The sequence below is a fragment of the Mesocricetus auratus genome, unplaced genomic scaffold, assembly GCF_017639785.1.
Source record: "Mesocricetus auratus isolate SY011 unplaced genomic scaffold, BCM_Maur_2.0 Super-Scaffold_100676, whole genome shotgun sequence".
In the NCBI taxonomy this organism is placed as follows: domain Eukaryota; kingdom Metazoa; phylum Chordata; class Mammalia; order Rodentia; family Cricetidae; genus Mesocricetus; species Mesocricetus auratus.
In genome coordinates, this window is record NW_024429266.1 from 19,426,839 (window position 1) to 19,452,373 (window position 25,535).

At 38.3% G+C, this 25,535-nt stretch overlaps 1 protein-coding gene across 1 annotated transcript; it reads left to right on the top strand.

The window, feature by feature from the left end:
* Positions 1–469: 469 nt before the first annotated feature.
* LOC101843781 (olfactory receptor 10J1-like) lies at positions 470–25,264 on the top strand. Its single transcript, XM_040738761.1, has 2 exons — positions 470–968; positions 24,206–25,264. The coding sequence occupies exons 1-2, from the start codon at positions 470–472 to the stop codon at positions 25,135–25,137; spliced, it is 1,431 nt and encodes a 476-aa protein (XP_040594695.1). The 3' UTR covers positions 25,138–25,264.
* Positions 25,265–25,535: the final 271 nt, after the last annotated feature.

Below are 25,535 nucleotides of genomic sequence, written 5' to 3' on the forward strand. Positions count from 1 at the left end.
CGATCTGCAGGCTCTGGAACACAGGCCGGGAAGCTGGCCTGTTTACCTGATGCTCCTGCCGGGATTGGGAGCTCTGTGCAGTTCCCAGGCGATCTGCAGGCTCTGGAACACAGGCCGGGAAGCTGGCCTGTTTACCTGATGATGCCAGAGGGACAGCTACTTCCCTGTGTGCCCAGCCTCCTCTCCTTTCCTGGAATCGTTGGTGGGAGAGAAGATCTGGAGTCTGGGGTGCTTGGCTCCCGCCGGGATTGGGAGCTCTGTGCAGTTCCCAGGCGATATGCAGGCTCTGGAACACAGGCCGGGAAGCTGGCCTGTTTACCTGATGATGCCAGAGGGACAGCCCATCCATGAGTTTTTAATTGAATCTGCATTACGGGATCTTTTCTCTGCAATGTAATCAGGGTCGTCTTTGGCACTAAAACATAGTGTTTACCTTCTCTCTCTTTATCTTTCAGATCTGAGCTCCCCAATGAAGAGAACCAACTTCACAGGGGTAAGAGAGTTTGTTTTCCAAGGTTTCTCCAATTTCCAAGAATACCAGCTCACACTCTTCATTGTCTTCTTTGCCCTGTACCTCCTGACTCTGGCTGGCAATGTCATCATTGTGACCATTATCCGCATTGACCACCACCTTCACACCCCCATGTATTTCTTCTTAAGTGTTCTCTCTACTTCAGAGACTTTCTATTCCCTGGTCATCATCCCACGAATGCTTGGTAGCCTTGTAGGTCTAAGCCAAACCATCTCCCTAGAGTGCTGTGAGACACAGCTCTATTTTTTCCTTGGTTTTGGAATTACCAACTGTTTGCTGCTAGCAGTCATGGGTTATGATCGCTATGTGGCCATCTGCAACCCACTTCGTTATACGATCATCATGAATTGGAGGGTGTGCACCATTCTGGCATCTTCAGTCTGTGCTACGGGGTTCTTTTTCTCACTCGTCCAGGCTGTGTCTATTTTCAGGCTGCCCTTTTGCAACTCACTGATTGAACATTTCTTCTGTGATGTCCGACCTATTTTGAATCTGGCCTGTGAAGTGCCAGTCATCAATGATATCTTGACATTAGTTCTCACCCTACTGGTTATCACTGTGCCTGCCACTTTCCTATTCATCTCCTATGCCCTCATTATTTCCACCATTCTTAAGATTGCTTCATCTGACGGCTGGAAAAAAACTTTTGCCACCTGTAGTTCCCACCTCACTGTGGTTGTGATCCACTATGGCTGTGCCTCCATTGTCTACTTCAAGCCCAAGTCAGAGAACACCAGGGACCAGGACCAGCTGATCTCAGTGACTTACACTGTTATAACACCTCTACTAAATCCTGTCGTGTATAGTCTGAGAAACAGAGAAGTTCAGGTTGCCCTGCAGAAAGTGATGGGTAGGAAATCCCTATCATAGTTGCTAATATATGTCGAAATAATTTCATCTTTTTCATATGGAAGATTATAGGTAAAATTATAAAACCAGGGTCTCATGTGATTAGAAGTCTCATATGTGATAGCCAGTGACAAGGCAAGGACAGAAGAAGAGTTAGGAGTCAGCCTCCAATAATTGGGTTTCATTTCCTTAACCTCTTTGTTAACATAATAAATATACAGGTCACTTGCAAAGCCTGTGCACAGACAGTCATTGGCACTATTCCAGAAGATAATTACAAGGTCAAAGTATGATCTTATGTTCATTTTGAGCTTAAATTTAAAAGTACCAATCTATTTCCTGTTGAATTAAAAACAACACATTAAACATTACTCAATGGAATATTCTCTTAATATAAATTAGATGCTCGAGGAAGTGGAGAGTACAAAGGATATGTACAGACATCTAACTGCCTTGTGTTTTAATAAGATAAGAAATGCAAAACTAAAGAGATCTTTTAAGAAATGGATTTGGAATGAGATAAAACTTCCTAGACAATCTATCTTCATGCAGCCACAAGTGGAACTCCAAAGGAACCCTACTTTTCCTATCTGCCTCTAGTAGAACTCCCAATTAAGGGGAACTAAGGAAATATCATGAAGAGGGAAGGAGACATTAAATGGAAAATTTTCTAATCTGCATAGGTTAGCCATAGGAATCTGACCATATCACCTGGATACAAGTGACTTGGTCTGTTCATTGCTTCTTACTATTGAGGTGTCAGATTGAGGAGAGGGCTTTCTGGAGCTGATAATAAAAGCATCCTTCATAGAAAAGAAACTTTTTAAAGTCTCAGGAGGGAAGAGGAGGTCCTTGAGGGAGAAGATTGCTGAGAATTCTGTGAAATTGGTGAGACAGGAAAGGTTAGGAAGAAATCATCTGAGAACTTCCTGAGAGATGAATGGAAGTATGAAATGACATGGTGACAAGGGCTAAGAAGAAAAGAAGGACTTCAGAAACATTCTTCTGATTGAGCCTCCTTCTTCCCCTTTTAAGCCAAGTTAGAAGGCAAGGCAAGGGAACTAGGTGCAAATTCAAGCCAGGAGAATTCCTCTGTGAAATGAATTAGATGATCCCATTTCTACAGAAAAACTGAGAAATGTAAGTAGTTAGAAATGAAGTAATAACAGACTATTTACTCTTTTTTCCTCAGAAAATGAAAATAGAAGAACAATGGGGGTAAAGTTTAGATTCAATTTGTGAGAAAAAAGCAAATGATGAATAAAATTTAGTATTAGCAAGTATAATTATTGAGTAGATCCAAGTATTTTATTATACTGAGAAATTAACTTAGGTATTCACAATGAATATATGAGCACACCTTATTCTTGTAAAATGTTGTCAAACTACAGAAATATCAAATAAAATATGCAAAACCATGGTGCATGTAATATACTATGTATGCAGACAAATAAATCTAAGAAAGTTTACCCTTCTATCTGCATTGTCATTCAGAACTCCCAATACTTCTGATGGAGGAATAGTTACCTAGATATTTTATGCTAACCTATTCAGTTATTGATGAATAATCCATGTTGAGAAATGAATAAAATTTTAGGTTCTTCTCTGTAATGTGCATTCTTCCTTCTAGCCTTGTCCCAGAGCCGTGTCAGTCCAAAATGACCATGCAGGATGCTGTATTAACTATGAAGCTGTTGACCATTTGTTATGGTTTCTTAATGGCTATCTCTGACATAATTATTTACCCATAATTACTAATATATCTTTTTATAAGTATTTATCTTTCTGAGGATGCCATCCTGACAAGTCCTCTCCTACCCAGATCACATGGCAAGTCTCTACTCTTGACTACATTTCCCAGAACGTTCCTTGACTCCCAGTCCAACCTATCGTGCTTCCCTATTGGCCAACAGTGCTTTATTTATCAACCAATAGGACAAATGTATTCACAGAAGGACTTCCCCCATCATCTACTCGTTTCTTTCCTTCTAATTCACCCCACAATGCCCTGTAGTTAATCCAGTTATGAGCCTCATCCATGGTTATTTTTACCTCTGTTTGTTAGATTCCAGAAGACACTTGACCCACAGTCAACCTTAAAGTCATACATTGAGAGGACTTCAGTGTTTCCATGTTCTTTCATCACTGTGAATCCTGTACTTAATGTATTGCTTGCAGCCAGCCAGTGGTCATTCTATGTCAACCATCCCTCCATTGGTCTCTTATAGTCCTAGACTGTTCATCTCTATTCGTGGTTCTGCTATGTGCTGAACTAGAGTCAACTTGGCATCCTCAAGCCATCCGTCTAACATCTCATTTACCTACCCTCCCTGCCAGGACTCAAGCCTTTCTGAGTGACTTCTCTGGAAAGTGAGGAATGGCTGCACTCCTTGTTTCAAGGACTCCTTTCTGTCCTTAATGAGGACATCAAGGGTAACCTGTGGGCAGGGGCAAGAGTCTGCCTCCCCCAGTATCCCACTAACTGCAACACAGCCTTTTCCAAAGGTTGTATGTCTTTATGTTACTCAAACAGAAAACCCTGAATTCTTCTCATCTCTATAGTTCCCATTATATGTTTCACACATAGAATATATTAGTGCTCATATTTTGATTTTCAAAATCATTCTCTCCAAACTACAAAAGGCTCTCTCCTATCTAGAAAAGTTTGCCAAACATAAAACCTCTTTCAATTTCAATTCAAATGTTTCAGTTATAGTTCTTAAGTCTTTTGAAATGAAGTTGACTTCCTCTCTGGGTTCCTCTGATCTTTCCCCGGGGCAAATAATGTCCTCAGGAACAATGTGGAATAACAATAACAACTTGAAAAACAGGAGAAGCTTTAGATTACCACCCACATGATTTCTACCCAGAGTTTGTTTCTCTGGAAATTCAAAAATCATTTGCTTTTCATTTGGAACATTTAAGAAAAAAAAAGCTCCTGTCATAAGCTCACTGCCCTTGAATAGAAAATTCTATTTTAAAAATATAGCTCTCCAGTAGCACCCAAGTCTCCATCAGAATGGAATTCAAATCTCCCTTCCTGGAGATTATTCCTGTCTGCCAGCCACATCTCCAGCTGATATGTAGGGTGAGGTTTTCTATCTTTCTAATAGGAGAGAGGGCCGTTTCCTGGTTCTGCACAGGTCTAGCACCTCTGAATGGTCAATGCATCCATTGGCCTGACAGAGATTTATTTTTCTGCTAAAAAACTGGAAAAGCCATAAGCAAAAGACTTGAAATACAGGGCCTCTAATCAGTGGGTCCCCAAAAGCAAAAGAACAAAAGGTATTAAGTGTGAGGAAGGGAAGTGTTAATGACCAAGTGAGTATTTGGGATGGGAGAGAGAATGGAGAAGGTGGGGATTTGGTGAAGACAATGTACTTTTTACATATTTGAGGATGTCAAATACAACATTCAATAAAAGCTAGGGAAAATGCAGTCTGTCCATCCATTATCACATTCCAGAGTCAAATAGGTACCCATATATTTTTGTGACATTTGATAAGGTGACGGACAGGCCTATTTCCTTGTATAAAGGAGATAGTCTAGTAAAACCAATGTAAAATGGACATGGTAGTCACCTGCTCCTTGCTTCACTGCTCTTCTCTGATGTGGCAAGCTAATCTCACAGTAGGCAGTTTTATTCCTCTCCCCCTGCATTCTCAAGAATATCTTCTTTTATCCAAAAATGTATATAATTGCCTAAGTACTTCTTTACTTTCTCTTTTTTAACAAATATATGTTGATTACAATTTCACCCCCTCGACTCCTGAAAGTACCTCCCCACTTTTCCTCCAATCTGAAACTTTTCCCTTTCTGTCTCTCATTAAGAAAGAACAAACTAGTAAGAGTTAACAATCCAACATAACAAAATAAAATATAATAAGATTAAACAAAAACCTTTACCTCACAGTTGGACAAGGCAAACTAACAGAAGGAAAAGAGCCCAAAATGGTCACAAGAATCAGGAACCTACTCATTAACACTTTAAGGGGTCACATATAAATATCTGCCTGAAAGCTATAATACATATGCAGAGGACCTGGAACAGATCCATTTATACCCTGTAGTTGTTGCTTCAGTCTCTGTCTGTGAGTTCATGTGAGCTTTGCTTGGTTGATTTAAATGATCTAATTCTGGGGATGCCCTCCTCCATAGCTCTTACACTTTTTCTGCCTCCTCTTCTCTAGGGTTCCCTGAGCTCTGAGGGGAGGGATTTCATTACTCGTCTCTTTAGTGCTGTGTGTTCCAGGTTCTTACTTTTTTGTAAAATGGCCATGTTAAACTCAGACTTATCACAGTTGATTTTCTCATTGATGGCAATTTATATTTGCCTTTAAATATTGACATTTCTTAGGATTCATCTCTTTTTTCATGGTAACATTCCCAGTGATAAACATTCTTTTTCTTCTACTTCAGACTGGAACAACTTATATTCTGGGAATCTTGGTATAGTCTTAGAATTTCAATTCTACCACATCTCTGTAGTCATTCACTTGGACAACAGCATTTACTTTTAAATTTAAACCTTCTTTTAAAAAGCATAACTTTTAAAATTTCACTCATACACTATCATTCTACTTCTTTAGGTTTTTTTGGTTGTTATTCATATCATTCCAAACAAATTTTAAAAGCAACATGTTCAACTTATTCTTCTCAGAAAAGAAATCATACAAACTAAATACTGATAGCAATTTATTGAAAGTCCATTTCACTGACAAATAAATTTACAGAAAATTGATTTAATCATTTTGATTCTCCCTTATTATTAAAAAATTATTTCCACTGCTTTAAGATCCCTAGTGAATCAAAAATTTTCACATTTCTTTAAATAGTTTTAACTGTGGTTTTGCACTGTAATCTGTGTTTCATCCTGTGTATTTTTTTATGTAAGGCATGTTGTGTAGATGAAGAATAATTTTTCTTCACAGATGATCAATTGCTTTGGGCCAATTGTTGTTAAAGATTTTTCATGGTACTGTGTTTGCAACTTTGTGAAATGTCAATTAAGCAGCTATGTGTGAATCAGCTTCTGGGTTTTCTGTGACCTGGGTTCTGGTTTCTTCTAGTTCCTCTCTCTGTGAACTAAATAGTAACTGTTAAGTGGTATGATTCTTTTCACTTTTCTATATCTTCTCCAAAGACTCTGGTTAGCCCAAGGCCTGTGCTTTTAATCCACAATTTGTAATAAGCTTTTCCATGTCTACAAAAGTCTCACTGAGATGGTAATTCCATCAAATCTACAAATCAATTTGAAAGAAGTAATCTCAGTAATCTTTTGAGTCTTCTGATCATGAAGACAATATTTCTCTTCAATTATGTAGTTTTATATAATTTTTCAGTACATAACTTTTATACATGTTTTGTTAACTGTAACTATACTTAGGTAATTCATTTTCCTTGGAGAAAGTATAAATGATTTTCTTTTGTACGTCTGTTGTGACTATAGATGCATTAGAAGCCCTATGGTGTAGCTCTGGCTAGCCTTGCATTCACTACATAATCCCAGGCTAGCCTTGTACTCATGATCTTTCTGCCTCAGTATCTCAAATGCAGAAATTACAGGCTAATGCCACATCTGACTGACAATGTATTTAAAACTTTTATTTCATCATGCTTATTACTGATCTGCCAAAACTGAGTTGATTTTTATATTTTGATAATGTATCCTATGGTTTTGCTTCATTTAGTTACACCAGAAGTTTGCTGTATCTTCTACAGATAGGTTGAGACATTTTTAAAAATAAAATAAATGTATATGAAAATAGAGAAGGTGTTTTTCTCCCTTTCTCATCTACATTCTTTTTATTTCATTTCATTGCCTTCTTCAAATGGCTAGAATTTCTGCAGTTATGTTAAATATGTGTGATGGTAGTATAGGATTTTTTAAAAATATAATCTTTATCAAGATGAGGCAATTGTCTTATATTTTTAGTTTGTGTGAAGTTTTTCTTATAAATAAGTGGTGGTCTTATAAATGATTTCTCTATATTCAGTTATATAATCATAAAGTTTCTTATGCTAATGTGATGAATGCCTATGCTTAATGTTTGAAAATCGATCTAGTTTTGCATTCCTGGAATAAATCCAGGATGGTCTATAATTCTTTTAATGCACTGTTGGATTTGTAATAATTTTTCTATTATTTCATTAATATTCTGCTGAAGATACTTTTTAATAAGTCACAAGATAGAATTTTCTGATGAATTAATTTGTCTTTCAAGCTTGTTAAAATTTGAATATAAAGTTACTCAAACTATTTTTGTGTTAACTTTCATAGCTGATAGAGATATTTCTTCCTTATTTATGGTACTTTTTGTTTGTACCTTTTCCCACTTATTTTTTTTGTCAGTTTTATTAGATATTTCTCAATTTAACTGATCATTTTTCAAAAACCTTCTTAAATGCTTTTGCTATTAGTTTATTTCTTTTTTCCCAGGCTTTTAAATCTATTTTTATATTTTGTTTCTGTTTATATCTTTTTTACTTCCTCCTTTTTCCTGTTGGAACCTTTGAACTTTCTTATTTCTAGCTTCTTCTTTTTTTTTTCTATTTTTGGTTTTTCGAAACAGGGTTTCTCTTTATTGCTTTGAAGTCTGTCTTGGCATTCACTCTGTAGACCAGGCTGGCCTAGAACTCACCTAGAGATCCACCTGCCTCTGCCACCCAAGTGCTAGGATTAAAGGCATGAGCCACCACGCCCAGCTTAATTGATTTGTTTCCTGCTAAAATACTCATTTCAATGTTTTAAATTCTTTTCTGTATCACTGTTCTAGGTGTATTCACATGTTATAACATCCTGATTTTTTTATTCCTTTTTTGTATTTAATTTTTCCCTTGGGATTTTGGGTTTGTTTGTTTTTTGTTTTTCAAGACAGGATTTCTCTGTATTGTTTTGGAGGCTATCCTGGAACTAGCTCTGTAGACCAGGCTGGTCTCGAACTCACAGAGATCTGTCTGCCTCTGCCTCCCGAGTACTGGGATTAAAGGCGTGCGCCACCAACCCTGGCTTCTCCCTTGGGACTTTTTAAAGAAGTATGTCACCTGACTTTCATGTTGTTTAGATGTTTTGCCTGTTGAATTTCTGTTATTTATAGATAGTTTGTATCCTGAATATTTTTCTGTCATATTAGGAAATGCTGACTACTATGTAAATGTCTTATTTTAGGAGATAGTCACCTGGTTTTCTTGTTCTAATTTTGTGAGCTTTGGTTCCCGTGATACTTTTACTTCTGAGTCATTTTCACTTATTTTGGTCTGCTTGTCCCCTTTGGTGCTGTGGAGACATCCCTTGTACTGTCCTTATTTGCTCTTGTTCTTTTTCAATCAACATTTTGTATAACATCCACTTATGCCTTAAAAATTAAAATAATATCATACCTCCCTTCCAGTTAAACTTATCTAGTGTAGTTCCATTTTATATAAAATAAAGTCAATTTCCTCATGACGGTCTATGTGATGGTTGGTCCTTTTTGTTGACCTTTTTATTCATTATTTTGCAATTTCATAATACATATAATCTATATCTTGATCATATTAATTCCATTACATGTGTTTCCCCACTCTCACCGCACCTCCCCTCCCTCCCCTGGGGAACTCCTTCTTCCCAACAAATACCCTTCCTCCGTCATGTCTTTCTTTTCAAGTGACACACTGAGTTGAATTAGAGTTGTCTGCATGAGCATGTACTAACTGGAACATGGGCCACTTCTCAGTAGCTACACCACTGTAGAAAATGACTCCCCTTCTCCTGGCAACATTAACTGCCAGGGAGGAACAGTTCCTCACATACTCCTCTCCCATCCCTGCTGGAGCACTAACCCTATCAGTGCTGTGTAATTATTGCATATAGTAGCTATAGCTGCTGGGTAGTTCATCAGTGCAACACCTTGTCATGTTCACTCCTCTCGATCCTCCAGCTTTTACACTGTTTTCACCCTCCTCTTCCACAATATTTCCTGAACTTTATAGGAGTAATAGAGAGGTATCCAGTTTGGGGATAAGCATAACTTATTCCCAGCATATTGACAAGTTATGAGTCTCTGCATTGCTTACTGCAAAAAGAAGTTTTTTTCAACAAGGCTGAGAGAAGTAATTATCTATTTCTCTTTGGAACTTTTGGGCTTGGGTTTGTTTAGTTCCTATACACTGAAAGCAGGGACACGCGACTGAAATTTCAATGGTCAGCAGATGGAGGCAAGAGGACCAGCTATTTAAAATAATCTTAAACTACATATTGAGTTCAAAGTCAGCCTTAGATATAGGAGGTCGTTTCAGAAGAAAAAAAGGATGTAGTTTATGGCTGAATGTTAGAAAACTTCATTAACAAGAGACCGAGGGAAATAAGAGGGAAAGAACACCAGTGGGGGCAGAAAGCCAAGGGAAACAAGAAAAGTATCTGTTTTGATGTTCCATGAACAAAGCTTTCAAGAGGGAAAACTTGATCAATGGCATCAAATGGCAAGGATGGTGAATCAGAATTGACCATTAAATTTGGAAATATAAGGGTAAGTTTAGTCATTTGGGAAACAATATGTATAAACACTGTCAAAGCTACTCAAAAGTGAATAGGGCACTGAGAAGTTCACTTGAGATGGCTTCAAGAATAAGAGCCCTTCTGTGTAGCCTGGAGACATGACTTGGATCAATACTTACCCAAAATGCCAGTCACAGATGCAGGCTCCTGAAACCTTGGTGTTTGTAGGGAAGACCAGAGACAGGAAGACAAGTGGGGCTTGCTGGCTGCCAGTCCAAACGAAGTTCAGTAAGAGACCCTGGTTAAAAAGTAGTAAAGCAGAGTGACAGAGCAGCACAACTCTCTATGTCCACCCATGTGTTCACCCATACACCTCACACACACACACACACACACACACACGTGTTCACTCATACATATCATACACACATATCTCTGTGAGTTTGAGGCCAACCTGGTCTACTGAGAGAGCTCCAGGCAGGCTCCAAATCAATACAGAGAAACCCTGTCATGAAAAACAAGACAAAACAAAACAAAACAAAAAAGCAAAAACAAACAAACAAAAGCCAAAAACAAAGCCAAGGCAGGAAATCAAAGCAGAGACTGTGGATGAATGCTGCTGTGGGCTGGCTTCCCTTGGCTTGTTCAGCTATCTTTCCTATGCTGCCCAGGTTTACCTAGCAGGGATGATAGCACCAATAGTGGGGGATTTTCTTCATTACTAACTAGGGTCACTGCAACTGAGGATGTCCCTTTCCCAAGCTTCTGGCCTCTTCAGATCCCAATCCTGCCATGTGGGACCAAACCTCTATTTTTCTTCTGGACCCCTATAATTCTATGTTGAGCCTGCAATAAAAGTGTCATCTGGACCCCCTTCAGAGAGACTCTCAACCTATCACACAGAAGAAGCAAGCCAGTAAGCAAAGCATTCTTCCATGCTTTCTATTTTAGGTTCTGGCCTTGGTTTTGCTTGATGTCGTATTACAGCATGTAAGATGAAGTAAATCCTTTCATTCCCCAAGTTGCTTTTGGTTAGTGTTTTATTCTCGTGACAGAAAAGCAAACTAGAACAGAAGTTTGTACCCTACTGCCCATATGCCAATCTGACGGAGGCAATTCCTCAGTTGAGATTCTGTCTTCTCAGGGGTGTCGAGTTGACAACAAAAACTAACCAAGATGTAAATAAACACGATCTAACACAAATTTGATGATACAAAAGGCACGAGGGAGAATGACTGAGAGGTTGTGATGGGTAGCAATATAGTAGATGGCTTTACTAGAAAAACAGAGAAGGCTCACTCATAGGGTTAAGTACAGAAGCAGAGATTCACATATACATGAGGTAGATTTGATGATGAGAATACACAGATTTCTTTTAATTGCTTTGAATTCTTAACAAAATAAGAAAAGTTGTCTACTGAAGAAGGCAAGAGGATGAAAGGTGAGAAATACAGCAGGGTTGCCCAGCAACATCGATAACCACTTGATGTTAAATGTCATGAATTTTAATTAAGACCAGCTATTATTCAGAATTCTTTCTTCCCACTTAAGTTCAGCTACATGGGTGCTCTACGCAAGAGTAAAATTTGATTTAACCAAACTTGGTATTGTGGTTGGTAAACAGGGGCTCAGAAATCAATGGTAAATGCAAGGTAATGATTAAAATGATAGTCTATTGAATTTATACAGTTAAGGAGAAAAAGCCAGGGCAGAGGAGATCCTAAAAGTGACAAAAAGCAAACACAGATGTAGAATGAAGGACGTTGCAAGATGTGCTATCATTTAGTTTAGGATGCTATAGACATGATATAATTGGTCACTGTATAGGACTAGTCAGACATGGTGGCTCAGATCTATAGACTGGGGACTCAAAAAGCCAGAAGTCGAAGGATGTGCTGCAAGTTCAAGACCAGCCTGGACTACAGAGTTAATGAGACCTCGTTTCATAAAAACTAAAGCAAACGAAACCCCAAACCCATAAAAATAAGAAACACGCATTTTCTGCATAAAAATTCTTCTAACTGTACTCAGACTTGTAATAGTAGATATGAACTTTTAAACCTTGCTTTGCAAGAAAGCTTCATTTTCTTTTGCCATTTAAGATGATGACTCTCCTTAAATTCCTGCAAGTACAATGGGAAGCTAATGAAAAGAAATTATATAAAAGAATAATATTAGGAGCATCTAATATACAGAAACATAAGGGAGTAAAAGTATGAGAAATATTTACTTTTCCAAATACAATGCTGAGAACCAAAAAAAATTTATATCAATTTGATTTTGAGAAGTTCACTTAACTTTGCTGCTCACAACCAATTAAATCTTAGATGAGTAAATATTAAAGAATGAAAAGTGGGGAAGGCAGCAAGTATAGCTCTAAAAACTAATCTTGGAGTTAGGAGGGCCCTGTTAAGCACTAATCAAAATGCAAAAGCAATAAAGTCTGATGTCAAGAGATAAATGCATAAATACAATTCTGACAAATTTTCAAATCCATAAACCTAGTAAAGATGACAAATGGAAGAAAAATATTTGCAACATGTATAATAAAGGGCATATTTTCTTATCAGAGAACTCTTATAAGAAAAGGACAAATAACACACAGTATGAAAAATGAGCAAGATATGTAAATGGACATTTGCAGCAAACGAAGCACAGAAGCGAATAAGCATATAAAACTCAAAGAAATCAAAATTCAAATAAGAAATATGCCATCTTTGCTTCTCAGTTTGCCAAAAATTTAAAGACATAGTGATGTGCAAGACTGATGGAAAAGTGCCCAAGAACCCTCTTCAATGTTGCTGAATGTGTAAGTAGGTCCATCCCATTCTGGTTTCCGTTTGGTGGTATGTGTTGTATTTAATGTATGAATCACTGACCATTGAATTTTAGTTTTAGCAATGTATCTTATAGGTACATACTCCAAGAAGTGGACAGTTGCAAACAAGCAGTGTGTCTGTCTTAGGATCTTCATAGTTATGGTAAGCCAGGTCAAAGTGTGATACTGTTAGAAGCTATGCTACAAAATTGTCCAAATTAGTACAACAAACTTTTTGTAGTGATTTGTAAAGGCATCAAGAGTGCAGTGCTTTATGGAAAATGCAAGTAACACAGAAGTGGATTAAAAACAGCGTATTTGAATGACAAAGAAAGGTCACACGGAGACACATGTTCAAACATACAGTATCAGCACAGAGCATTTCCAAATCATGTTCAGTAAAAATTGCTTTTCATGTGACAAGGACCAGCAACTCACAAATGAGTTAACAATATGGAAAGGGAGACCATCATGAAGCACTCTGAGACATTATTTTGAAGTAGGTGCTCCCTGTATATGAACTCAGGATGTTTAAAACATTTTTGGAAATTTCATCCATACATTTCTTTAACAAACCCACCCTCTGTTCCCTCCCCTCTAACTCCTCCTATACCCTGCACAACTTCATGTAATCTTTTTTTTCTAACCCACTGAGTCATCTTAAATTGATCAGTATGTGCATGGGTGTGGAGATGTTCACTCCAGCATGAGCATCCTTTTCCCTTTTCCTAAAGAAAACTTACTTTCTTTCCCCCCAAGTTGCTATAAAGTAACCAACCATAGCTGCTTGACTGAGGGAGGGACTTCAGGATCCCCTCCCACTTCTATGATGGAATTATGGATGACTTGATTCCATACAGGCTTTATGCATGCAACTAACACCTGTTATGGGCTCATGTATACCTCTGCCATGTAATGTTCAGAACACCATTTCAAAGCAGTACCCTATGAACTTCCTTCTGCAATGACCTCAAGTGCCTACAGGGAAAGAGTACTATATATACATATGTTTGTGTGTGTTATATTTGTTTGTATATATATATATATGTATGTATATATGTATGTATGTATGTATGTATGTGTGCTTAAATTGTATATATGTGTGTGTGCATAAATATGTGTATTGTGTGTGTGTATGTGTGTGTGTGTGTGTGTGTGTGTGTGTGTGTGTGTGTGTGTGTGTCCCCATATATATCCCATTTAGGGCAGATCACTTTAAACTCTTACTCTCTGCATATTGACCAGTTGTGGGTCTCATTATTAATCAGCACCTACTAATAAGAAACTTTTCTGGTCAGGGTAGAGAAGTGAACTAATCTCTCTGTATGAAGATAACTATTTAAGGGTCTGGAGAGATGCCTCAGAGGTTAAGAGCCCTTGCTACTCTTGCTGTGGACTTAGGTTCAGTTCCCAACATCTACATGGAATCCCACAATGCCCTATTATTCCAGTCTCAGAGGACCAAAGCCTTCTTCTGGTCTCCTTGGGCATGCGTTCTGGCCTCTTTTGGCTTCTGCATGCTCATGGTGTACATAAAATCATACCGGAAAATGAAAATGCATATATATATATACATGTAAAATAAATCAGTCTTTTAAAAAGATAAGTATTTAAGACTCAGTGTAATACTATGTTCATTTTGCAGAATAATACTAGTAGTTCTCCCTTACTTTCCATGACCTACCTAGCTACCAGTTCTTGGCCCAGTGAGTAGTGTCAGGAATAAATTCTAAGTTTAAAAATAAAAAAGCAACTAGTTATTCTCATAATATTCACACAACTATTGTAGCAATCACATATCCTTTCAGACTACTTCTTATTGTACCTTGCAGGATTATATCCAGGTAAGACTGTTCATTACTTTTCTTCCCAGGGGTGTGTATATAGCACACACAGGCACTATGAAAGCTGGCCAGGAATAATGACACTTCCAGGTTACTACCAGCTTCATTTCTCCATGTCCAATGACTCAAATTTGTGTTATCTATAGCAAAGAGGACTTACTACAAGTACTGAAAAGTAACCAGGAACAATTTCAATGTCCTGTATAAATTTGGTACATGATACCCCAACTGGTCAACAAATTGAAAAGAGATAAGCTACACTTTGTAGTGGACTCTTTATTTGATAGCCTATGGCATCTGGAAGAGGCATAATTTCCACATGTATGGAAAAGGTAACTCCATTTAAACTTGTATGTATGTGTTTTAGGAAGCTTCTATAATACTGGGTTGTCATGTGCATTTTCCAGGTCTTTAGTATTAGATATCTAATCATCATACCCCCTTGTTTACCACTCTACCTAGTGGCATGAACCTGGGAGAGCAGGGCCTAAATCTAAGGTGGACTAAAGTCTTATACGGTCTTATACGGTAACCAACTTTATTCAGAGTATCAGACAATTTATACTCAGAGGGTTAAGACTAATCACGCAAGTAAGGTGTTCAATCACAAGAACAATCCACATGTGGTAAAAACCTGTGAACACACCCAAACAGGCATGGTCAGTGCTACCAGTACATAGATCTCTCCCTGTACTCTTCCCTACTTAGGACAGAAGAGGAGAAAAAGACAGGAAAAGACCTGTCTGTCTCAGGGGAATAGCAGGAAAGAAAGCACATGTGAATTCTTTGTTACTACTTTTTTTTTACATCCTGAACCCAGTTTCTCTTCGCTCCTCTCCTCCTACTTCTTCCTGCCCAACTTCCCTCTGTTCCCCCAACCACTCCTCCTCATTGCTGTTCAGAAAATGGCATGTCACCCATGGATATCAATCAAATATAGCATATCAAGTTGCAGTAAGACCAGGCACCTCCTCTTGTATAAAGGTTGGACAAGGCAATCCAATATGAGTAATGAGTTCTCAAAATCTGGCAAAAGAGTCAGAGAAAGCTCCTGCTCCCACTTGGAGGAGTCCCACAAGAAGACTAAGCTACATAACTGTAAAATATATTGCAGAGGACCTAGATCCATTCCATGCAGGCTCCCTGGTTCAGTCTCTGGGCGCCCCTATGAACCCAGGTTAGTTGATTCTGTGGGTTTTCTTGCAGTGTACTTGACCCCTTTCATTCATATAATCCATTCATCCTCTCTTCTGAAGGGTTCCCTGAGCTCAGTCTAATATTGGCCTGTGGGTCTCTGCACCTGTTTCCATTAGGTGCTGGGTGAAGCCTCTCTGATGACAAATGGACTAGGCTCTAATCTATGAGTACAGTAGACTATCATTAGGTACCATTACATTAACTTCTTTGTGCCAATCATATTTGGTTCTATCCTAGGTCTCTGGGCTATCCAACCTCTGGATAATAGCATTCAGGCATTGTAAAGAGACATATCTTAAGATATAGGTATTACCACAGTCCAAACTTTACGTTGTTTGTTGTTAGTTTGTTTCATTTTATTTTATGGAAAGAGCCTATAGGTGGTTATCTAAAAGTGGCAATAAGGCTGAAAAATCTAAAGTGGCTGAAAGACAATTAAGAAAGTGCTCAACATCCTTAGGCATCAGGGAAATGCAAATAAAAACGACTCTGAGATAACGTCTTGCACCTGTCATAACGGCTAAAATTAAAAACACCAATGACAGTTTATGCTGGAGAGGATATGGAGAAAGGGAAACACTCCTCCACTGCTGGTGGGAATGCCAACTGGTACAGCCACTTTGGAAATCAATATGGAAATTCCTCAGAAAAATAGGAATCAGTCTACCTCAAGATCCAGCAATTTCACTCTTAGGCATATACCCAAAGTATGCACATTCATACAACAAGAACATCTGTTCAACTATGTTCATAGCAGCATTATTTGTAATAGCCAGAACCTGGAAGCAATCTAGATGCCCCTCAACTGAAGAATAGATAAAGAAAATGTGATACATTTGCACAATGGAATATTACTAAGCAGAAAAAAACAATGAAATCTTGAAATTCGAAGGCAAATGGATGGCACTAGAAGAAACCATCCTGAGTGAGGTAACCCAGTCACAGAAAGACAAACATAGTATGTACTCACTCATATAAGGATTTTAGACATAGAGCAAAGGATTACCAGCCTACAATCTACAAATCCAGAGAAACTAGGAAACAAGGAGGACCCTAAGAGAGACATATATGGTTCCCCGGAAAAGGGGAAAGGGACAAGATCTCTTGAGCTAATTGGGAGCATGGGAGAGGAGAGAGGGAGTTAGGAAAAAGAGAAGGGGAGAAGAGGATGGGGAAGAAATAAGGGAGCAGGAAGATTGAGTTAGGGGAAGAATAGAGGAGAGCAAGAAAAGAGAAATTTTAATAGAGGGAGCCATTATAGGTTTAAAGAGAAATCTGGCTCTAGGGAAATGTTCAGAGATATACTAGGATGACCCCCAACTAAGAATCTAAGCAATGGTAGAGAGGCTATCTTAAATACCCTTCCCTTATAATGAGATTGATGACTACCTTATATACCATCCTACAGCCTTTATCCAGTAGCTGAATGAAACAGTAGCAGAGACCCCAAAGCTAAGCACTAAGATAAATTCCTGGAATCCAATTGTAGAGAGGGAGGAGTGATGAGCAAAGGGGTCAAGACCAAGCTGGGGAAACCCACAGAAACAGCTGACCTGAGCAAGGGGGATTTCATGGCCCCCAGACTGACAGCTTGGAAAACAGCATGACAGAACCAGGCCCTCTGAATGTGGATGTCAGTTAGGAGGCCTGGGAAGTCTATGGGGCTTCTGGTAGTGGAACAGTATTTGAGAGCCCATCCCCATAGAGGGACACTCTCTCAGCATAGACACATGGTGGGGGGGGGGGCGCTAGGCCCTGTCCTAAATGTTGTGACAGACTTTGATTTTCCCCCACGGAAGGCCTCACCCTTTCAATGAAGCAGAAGAGGGATGGGATGAGTGTTGGTGGAGGACAGGGGAGAAGAGGGAGAGGGATCTCGAATTTATATATAAAATAAGATTGTTTCTAATTTAAATTTACAAAGCTAAAAAAATTTTAAATGAGGAAGAAAAGTGGCAGTGAGGGTGCTTGGCATCCACACCTTGGTTTCTGTTTTGCTGTTGTTGTTGTTTGTTTGTTGGGGTTTTTTTTTGGTTTGCTTGTTTGTTTTTGTTTTTCGAGACAGGGTTTCTCTGTATGGTTTTGGAATCTGTCCTGGAACTCATTCTGTAGACCAGGCTGCCGTTGAACTCACAGAGATCTGCCTGCCTCTGCCTCCGGAGTGCTGGGATTAAAGGCGTGTGCCACCAACGCTGGGCTAACACACCTTGGTTTCTGAATGTGATGCAAAGACAGATGCTAGATTTCCTTGTAGGAATGACTTAATAAAGGGCCAGAGCAGGGAATGTACGTAAAGAGGCTAAAGCTCATCTTGATGTGGAATATAAACAAACACTCAAAGAAAACGAGAACAGGTCCAAACAAAGTCTCAGGTAAGCAGAAGCCATTCTCACTGGACAGTTCTTTGTTGGTTGATTTGAGTATCAGTGTGAAGAAATCTTAGTAACATCTAATGTTTCAAATGCCTGGTATCACAGCATCTCACATGCAAACCCAGGAAAGAATTAGTGGATTAGAAGTCACCAAGTAAAGAAAAGAGTAAGCTGAAAAATTACCAGGAAATAGAATATAATTCCAACATACCTCACTACAAATCACAGAAAAATTATAGACTGATTTTTAAAAATACATGCATAACATGAAGGAACATATGTCATGGTTATGCAAAAATAATGGACAGCTTATTAAGAAATATTCTCTAAGGAGTTTAGGAGTAAGTGACAAAGTGGTTTCAACATACTCTTAAGTTAGTTGAAAATACATATATTCTGGATGATTATGATGATTGTGGTGAAGATAGATTAAGAGTAGGGAGGATAACAATACAGTAAATACAAAACACTTCAAATAATCAAGTATCTGGGTAGAAGATTCTTTAAGTGGTTTTGTTCTAGTCTATCTAGAATCCTTTACAAAGCTTCAAATTGTAACTTTAAGATATTCCCTCCACCCAAAACTTCAAAAGATATAAAAAGATATTTTCACAGGAAAGGACTAACTTGGAAATCCTGGTTATTATAACCCCTGAACATTCTTGGTAGACATTTATCCTCAGACTTGGGATAGTTCCTAAGAAATTAGCTGTGAGATACTGGGATTTTTTTCATTTATTTGTTTTGTTTTTATATGTGTTCTTGAATTCTGGAATCCTGGAAGGACATGGTATCTGTCTGGTCAGCTAATTTGTGCTAACTATGTACTCATAACAAACAAATAATGTCTGGTTTCCCTCTGATGTGGCATCTAGAGGTTGCCAACCAATAATAGGATCCCTGACATCAAATTTCAGGGCTCCCATGTTAGCAGCATTTTGCAGAGTTTTTCATACATGGTTTGGAAGATCCAGCATGCTCTGTGAAGTCACTGGGAAAGGTCACCTGGAAGCACATGTTAAGTTTCTCCTAGACTGCCTGAGAACCACTTTTAATTGATTAAATTCTGTATTCTTGTTTTACTCTCAGCCATAAACAGGGGTGTAATGGCTTTTCTGTCACCTAGCCTGAGAGTGTTCCTAAGACCCAAGGTAATGGATTGGATAGATGGCTTAGTGGATAAAGTTAAAGGCTGCTGCCAACTCTGATAAACACAATTGCTGTGGCACATCCCAGCACAATAGATGGATGGATGGATGGATGGATGGATAAATAGATAGGTAGATAGATAGATAGATAGATAGATAGATAGATATAAAACTAATGAAGCAGAACCTAGACAAACCATCCAAGCAAATGAAGAACTTATACCAACATATCCAAAAATGTTTCTTAATTTAGCACAATTTCAAAAACCTAATTCTAAAATTTGTGTTAAAAGCCACAGTTCAGTCAGGAAAAAAGATAAACTCCTTGATAAAATTTATTATGAAATTACAGCTGTTAAGACTATGGAATTTTGGTAAGGGAGTGAAATTATGTAGTGTAACAATACATAGTGCTTGAACTGATCTGTGATGTTAGCGAAACCGAAATGTAGAGTTGTGGGAAAGGGGGAATGCTTCAGGTTAGTCACCCATTTAAAATGAATTTGAATCTCCATTTTGTACCATATATAACAATGAATTCTGGATTATTTATTCATGAAAATACATAATATTAACATGTTTTATAATAAATTAAAGGAGAATATTCTGATATTGAAAAAGACTATTTTTCTGATAGACAATAAAGGAAGTACAAAATATACAACAATATGTTTGGCTACACTAAACTAGTGTTTACTCAATTAAACACACCATAAAGAAAATAAAAAAGCAGACAGTAAGAAGTGGGATGAGAAGAGGGGGGAAACTGTGGTGAGGATGTAAAATAAATTAATAAATTTAATTTTTAAAAAGTAAAAAAACAAGAAAAGATACAAAGTGGGAGCAAATATTTGGGATAAATAATGATGATAGGAATTAAAATACTTGAAATATTGTAATTTCTGGAAATAATTCTAGTATTGGCTTTTAAAAAAGGCATTTCAATTTATAAGCTATAGTACCACCCCAAATATTAAAATATAGCATTGAATATTTTAAAGACTCAAGTCTTAGTGAACCATGTACACATATGGTGGCTTTTTATCAAAACTATATGTGGTGAACAATGACCTATTATTTAGGAATTCATACCTGTGTAACAATGACAGTCAATGCATACAATCAAAATAAGCATAGGAACCACTGGAGCAATGAAAGGCTATGGAACAAGAAGATAGGGAGACAGGAAAAAACCTGAAAGTGGAGCTTCCTAGTTAAGCTGAGTGACAGGTTTCCATATGCTTATTTTATTGCTGTGCTTTTCATCTTACATGTTTTAGATGCAGTGCTCTGTAAGTACCATTGTTACATTAATATTATAAATGGCGTTTATAAATTAAACAAACTAACAAAAAGAAATACCAAGTACAGAAGTAGATATGTGCACCTATGTATAAATCACTCCTGCTACCTTCTTGCCCACTGAACCAAAGTGTTGCTCATTTTGAAAATTATTTATGAACTTTTATTTGCCTTTTAATGTGGTCATTAGCTATATACTAGCTTCATTTTGTTCTCTGTCTCTTTGTGACTGTGCGTATGCTTCTGCCTCTGTATCTCCTTTCTGCCTCCCACCCCCTGTGTGTGTGTGTGTGTGTGTGTGTGTGTGAGAGTCTGTGTGTCCATCCATGTGTCCATCTGTGTATCCACAGAGACCGGACACATTGGATACTCCTGGGGCTAGAGTTACAGATGGTGAGCCTCCTGGCATGGGTCCTAGGAACTGAACTCAGGTCCTTTTGAAGAAGGTACACACTCTTAACTTCTGAGCCATCAGTCCAGCCCCCAATATTTCATTTTCATTCATCTTTGAATGTATTGCAATAAAAGCAAATGCCAGTAACATTTTTTTTGCATTTGTTGTGCTCTGTTAATTTTATAATCCCCTACTCTTAAAGGTTACCACAAATTCAGTGGATAAAGAAGGTAAAGGATAAAAGGGAAACTATTGCACACTGGGGGCATTTTCAGGTTTACAATTAAGACCTTTATTTATTTATTTATTTAATAAAAAGGTAGAAGGGTTAACTCAGAGGAGAAGCAGTATCATTCAATTAGGAGACATATACTAGAGAAAACTCAGAGTAAAATTCTGTTTAGGGAAATAAAGTACTTGTCCTTGGAGCAGGGAAGCAAGGTTGATGGAGACCCCAAACTATGCTCACCAGTCCCAGTGTGATTATCCAGGTGTCTGCTGGCCCTGGGATGCTGTCCTGATCAAGTTGTTTTGATACTTTGTTCTTGTGGCCGCCCACAGAATATTGTCTTATTATTTTATCTCTAATTTTGATTTCCACAGGATAGGAAGAGAAAGAAGGAAGGAAGGAAGGAAGAGCAAAAGGGGAGGAAGGGAGAGAGGGAGGGAAGGAGGGAAGGAGGGAGGAGACATAGTTAATAATGACTATTTTCACTTAAACAGGCAAAAAGTAAAAGAAAACATCTCTAGCATGGAGCACAGTTCTTGTCTATGTGAGAATTGCAGTTTCCTGGAATCTAAAACTTTCATCTAGATCTCACTGGGGTTTTGTAACCATGGTTTTCCAGGGCTCAACTGTATAAAAATAGAATATTTATTTAAATAAAATAAAACCTGACAAATAAACCACATTTTTGTCTACTTGCATTGAAGGCTACCTCAAAGCTCACAAAGTATATTGCTGCAGAGTCTGGGGAACATGCCCTCCACATAACGAGGTCCCCTGGTATCTGATGCCCCTCTGTCCCAAGGTGACTATCAGGGTGCTTAGGGAAGAACACCCCAAATCCCTAAGAGTTGTTCCTTCGAGAACCTTTCTTGGGCATCAAAATCTCCTCCTCCAGATGGAAGGAGCATCTTACACCCAAAGAGCCCCACTCCTGTGCCTGTCATTCTGCCTCCATCCTGAGACTGACTCCCAACACAGTCAAGACACCTTCTTTCATGGAACGATTTGTAAATGTTTGTGATCCATGGCCACATCTCCAGTCTCTGCCTCTATTATTCTGTTGAGACACAGACTCACAGGGACAGAAGTAAGTGAAAATTGAGGAATGGCGTTAGTGGTTAACAGGATGCCATATGCATAATAAAATACACACATAGGTTTTCTTGTACTTAGCAGAGAAGGATAGTGGTATCTTCGAATATTTGTTTTTCCTCTTTACTTTTTTATATATTTCTTTAAAGGATCTCCCATTTTGTCAATTGCAACAAATCAGGACTTACCGGGATAAAGAATTAATCTTATTTAAAAAATAATGTGACTCTGCTATGCTCCTTCTTGTATTTTAACAATTCACATTCCAGAAAGACATGGTTTATAAAAGTGTAAAGTGTTTTTACAGTGACTTGCCACACTACACACATCAGGGTCAAAGAACTTTCCCTATCAAGAAATGTTCTGTGGCACCTAACATAAAATTTATTTTCTTTGCAACCTTATCTGATTTCTTCCATACCATGCTTGCAGGATCTGAATTCAACTATGAATTGATTTCTTTTTTTAAATCTTTGCAGTTTTCCCCTTTGAAAAGTGGCTTACTCACGAAAAATGAAAAATTAAACATTTTAAAAGTACTAAAGAATATTACCCTTTGAATTACCCAATAGCAAATCATTTTGTAGTGTGTCCCATTTGCTTTAATTCCAGAAAAACATACTTTTGCAAAAAATTCTATCATTCTATTACTGAATTAATTATTTTAAAACTAACATCTCATAATTATATGTTGGATACTAATAGAGATGATAAAGACTACTGGAAAAGGTGCACTACCAAGTATATTTTCTGATTACATGTTTATAATGAAGTGCTTCTGGTCAGTGTTCTATTGACATAACTTCAATGTTAAAATGTAACCCAATTATTTATTTGCTTGTTGCTGCCACAGCATAGACATGAAGGAAAATGTGACACAGGTTAAAACATTATTCCTTCTGTTCCTTAAAGAAAATGTAACTGTAGCAATTTCTGTGCTGGAACAATGACCTGTTATATTTCTTCAAGGAGACATCCTTGTCCTGCATTGAACTGGCCATGCAGTGGTTACAGAGTGGGAATATATGGTCCCTGTCTAGCTGTGATGGAGACAGTTGCATGATACAGTTACTTTTTCCTTTTGTGGTGGAAGGAACAGTCAACAGGAGTCAGAAGATGAGTTTAAGTCTTAGTTTAATCCTTTGATGTCTATTTGTACATGGGCAATTCCCTAATAAAAGAAGATATGGTGATCTCAAATTCCTCATCTCAAGAGAATCAGCAATCATGTCTTCATACTTCAGGAGTCAGCAATGAAGTGAAATAATATATGTAAGTATCTTTTGTGATTTCAAAGGCACATGAGATGTTGGCAATACATAAGTAAAAATAGTAAAACATTTCCTGCTACCCACATACACAAGGACACATAGATGGGGCTGGCGATGAGACCAGTTTTACAGAGAACATGGCTTCTTACTTTTAAAAAATGACTGGCATCTAGGGAAGAGAAATTTAGAGCAGCTTTGACTGGAGCATCAGAGTCAAGGGAATAGAATGAAAAAGCAGTCAGTAAGTGCAGTAGCCCCCACTCCATACAACCTTAGATGCTCAGGAATAAGCAGGTAACTACAGCACCTAGGACTCTACATGACAATATTCAATTTTTAAAAATTCTAACTTATAGTTAACAGTATAATTTTTGTATGCCAACAGTGCTACCTCCTATAAGGGATGTAGAAACTTGTCTTAAGGATGCTTAACCCCTTACCCAGGATATGACAACACATGACAGAAGAAGCAAACAATTTACAGCATTCAACTCCAAAAGTCATGTGGTTTCTTCATATTGAGGATGCTGAACCAGTCCCCCAGGCTCTACTTCTCAAAGAAATAGATGGGGATGGGGATATAAATAAAAAACAACCTGTGGTAGATCAACAGCAAAAAAATTCCCCACCAGATATCTGCATCACTCTTTTTTTTTTCCTTCTTAGATATCATATATGATACAATGAAGAAACAGAATCACACTTTGGTGAGCGAGTTCACTTTCCAGGGTTTCTCTAACTTTCATGAGCACGAGCTCACACTCTTCGTTGTGTTCCTGGCACTGTATATATTAACCCTGGCAGGTAATATCATCATCGTGACCATTATCAGTCTTGATCGTCACCTTCACATTCCCATGTACTTCTTCCTCAGCATGCTGTCTGCTTCAGAGACGGTGTACACGCTTGTCATTATACCAAGAATGCTCTTCAACCTTGTTGGCCTGAGTCAGTCCATTTCCTTGGCAGGTTGTGCCACTCAGATGTTCTTCTTCATCACTTTGGCTATCAACAACTGCTTCTTGCTCACAGCCATGGGATATGACCGCTATGTGGCTATTTGCAACCCTTTGAGGTACTCAGTCATCATGAACAAGAGAGTGTGCCTCCAGCTGGTGTGGGGAGCCTTTAGCATTGGCCTGATTGTAGCAATGATACAAGTGTCAGCTGTGTTCAGGCTGCCCTTCTGTACCACCAAGGTGGCTCACTTCTTCTGTGACATCCGACCTGTGATGAAACTCTCCTGCATTGACACCACAGCCAATGAGATTCTGACTTTGATCATAAGTGTGTTGGTGATCTTGATTCCCATGAGCTTGGTTTTCATCTCCTACATCCTCATCATCTCCACCATCCTTAAGATTGCCTCTGCTGAGGGTAGGAAGAAGGCCTTTGCCACCTGTGCCTCCCATATTACAGTGGTCGTTGTCCATTATGGCTGTGCCTCCATTGCCTACCTCAAACCCAAGTCAGAGAACACCAGGGATGAGGACCAGCTGATCTCTGTGACCTACACTGTCATCACACCCCTCCTGAACCCTGTGGTATACACCTTAAGGAACAAAGAGGTCAAGGATGCTTTGTGGAGGGCCATGGGCAATAAACTTCCCTGACAATTTGTACCCATCTCAAACAGGGTCACTGGTTGATACCTAGATTCTCTAGGAATCCTCAAGGAAGACATGGAAGCATTTCCACTGAGTTAGCACATTCATGATCCCATTAAGCAGTGAATGAGTAAGAGGAAGTTAGAACAAAGGATCCACAATCAACCACTTGAGGAGGGGAGAGGCAAGCAAGCAGGTGTCTCCCAGGAGAACAGCAATAAAACACTAATATTGGGAAGTACATTCGCCATCTGGAAAGCCTGATATAGAATGAGATCAGGAGAGCAGACAGAATTAATGAAGGGAGGCTGTTATGAGGCAGGGATAAAGGTTTCTTAGTACATTCTGCAATACTCTTGGGAGAGACATAGATTTCACTTTACCTATGTAGAACATATAAGTGT

Excerpts from the sequence above, each read along its gene's own strand:
- LOC101843781 (XM_040738761.1), top strand. The coding sequence starts at position 470 with ATGAAGAGAACCAACTTCACAGGGGTAAGAGAGTTTGTTTTCCAAGGT. Across the intron at positions 969-24,205 it reads TGTGTCTATTTTCAGGCTGC|CAATGAAGAAACAGAATCAC; the intron begins CCTTTTGCAACT and ends TCATATATGATA.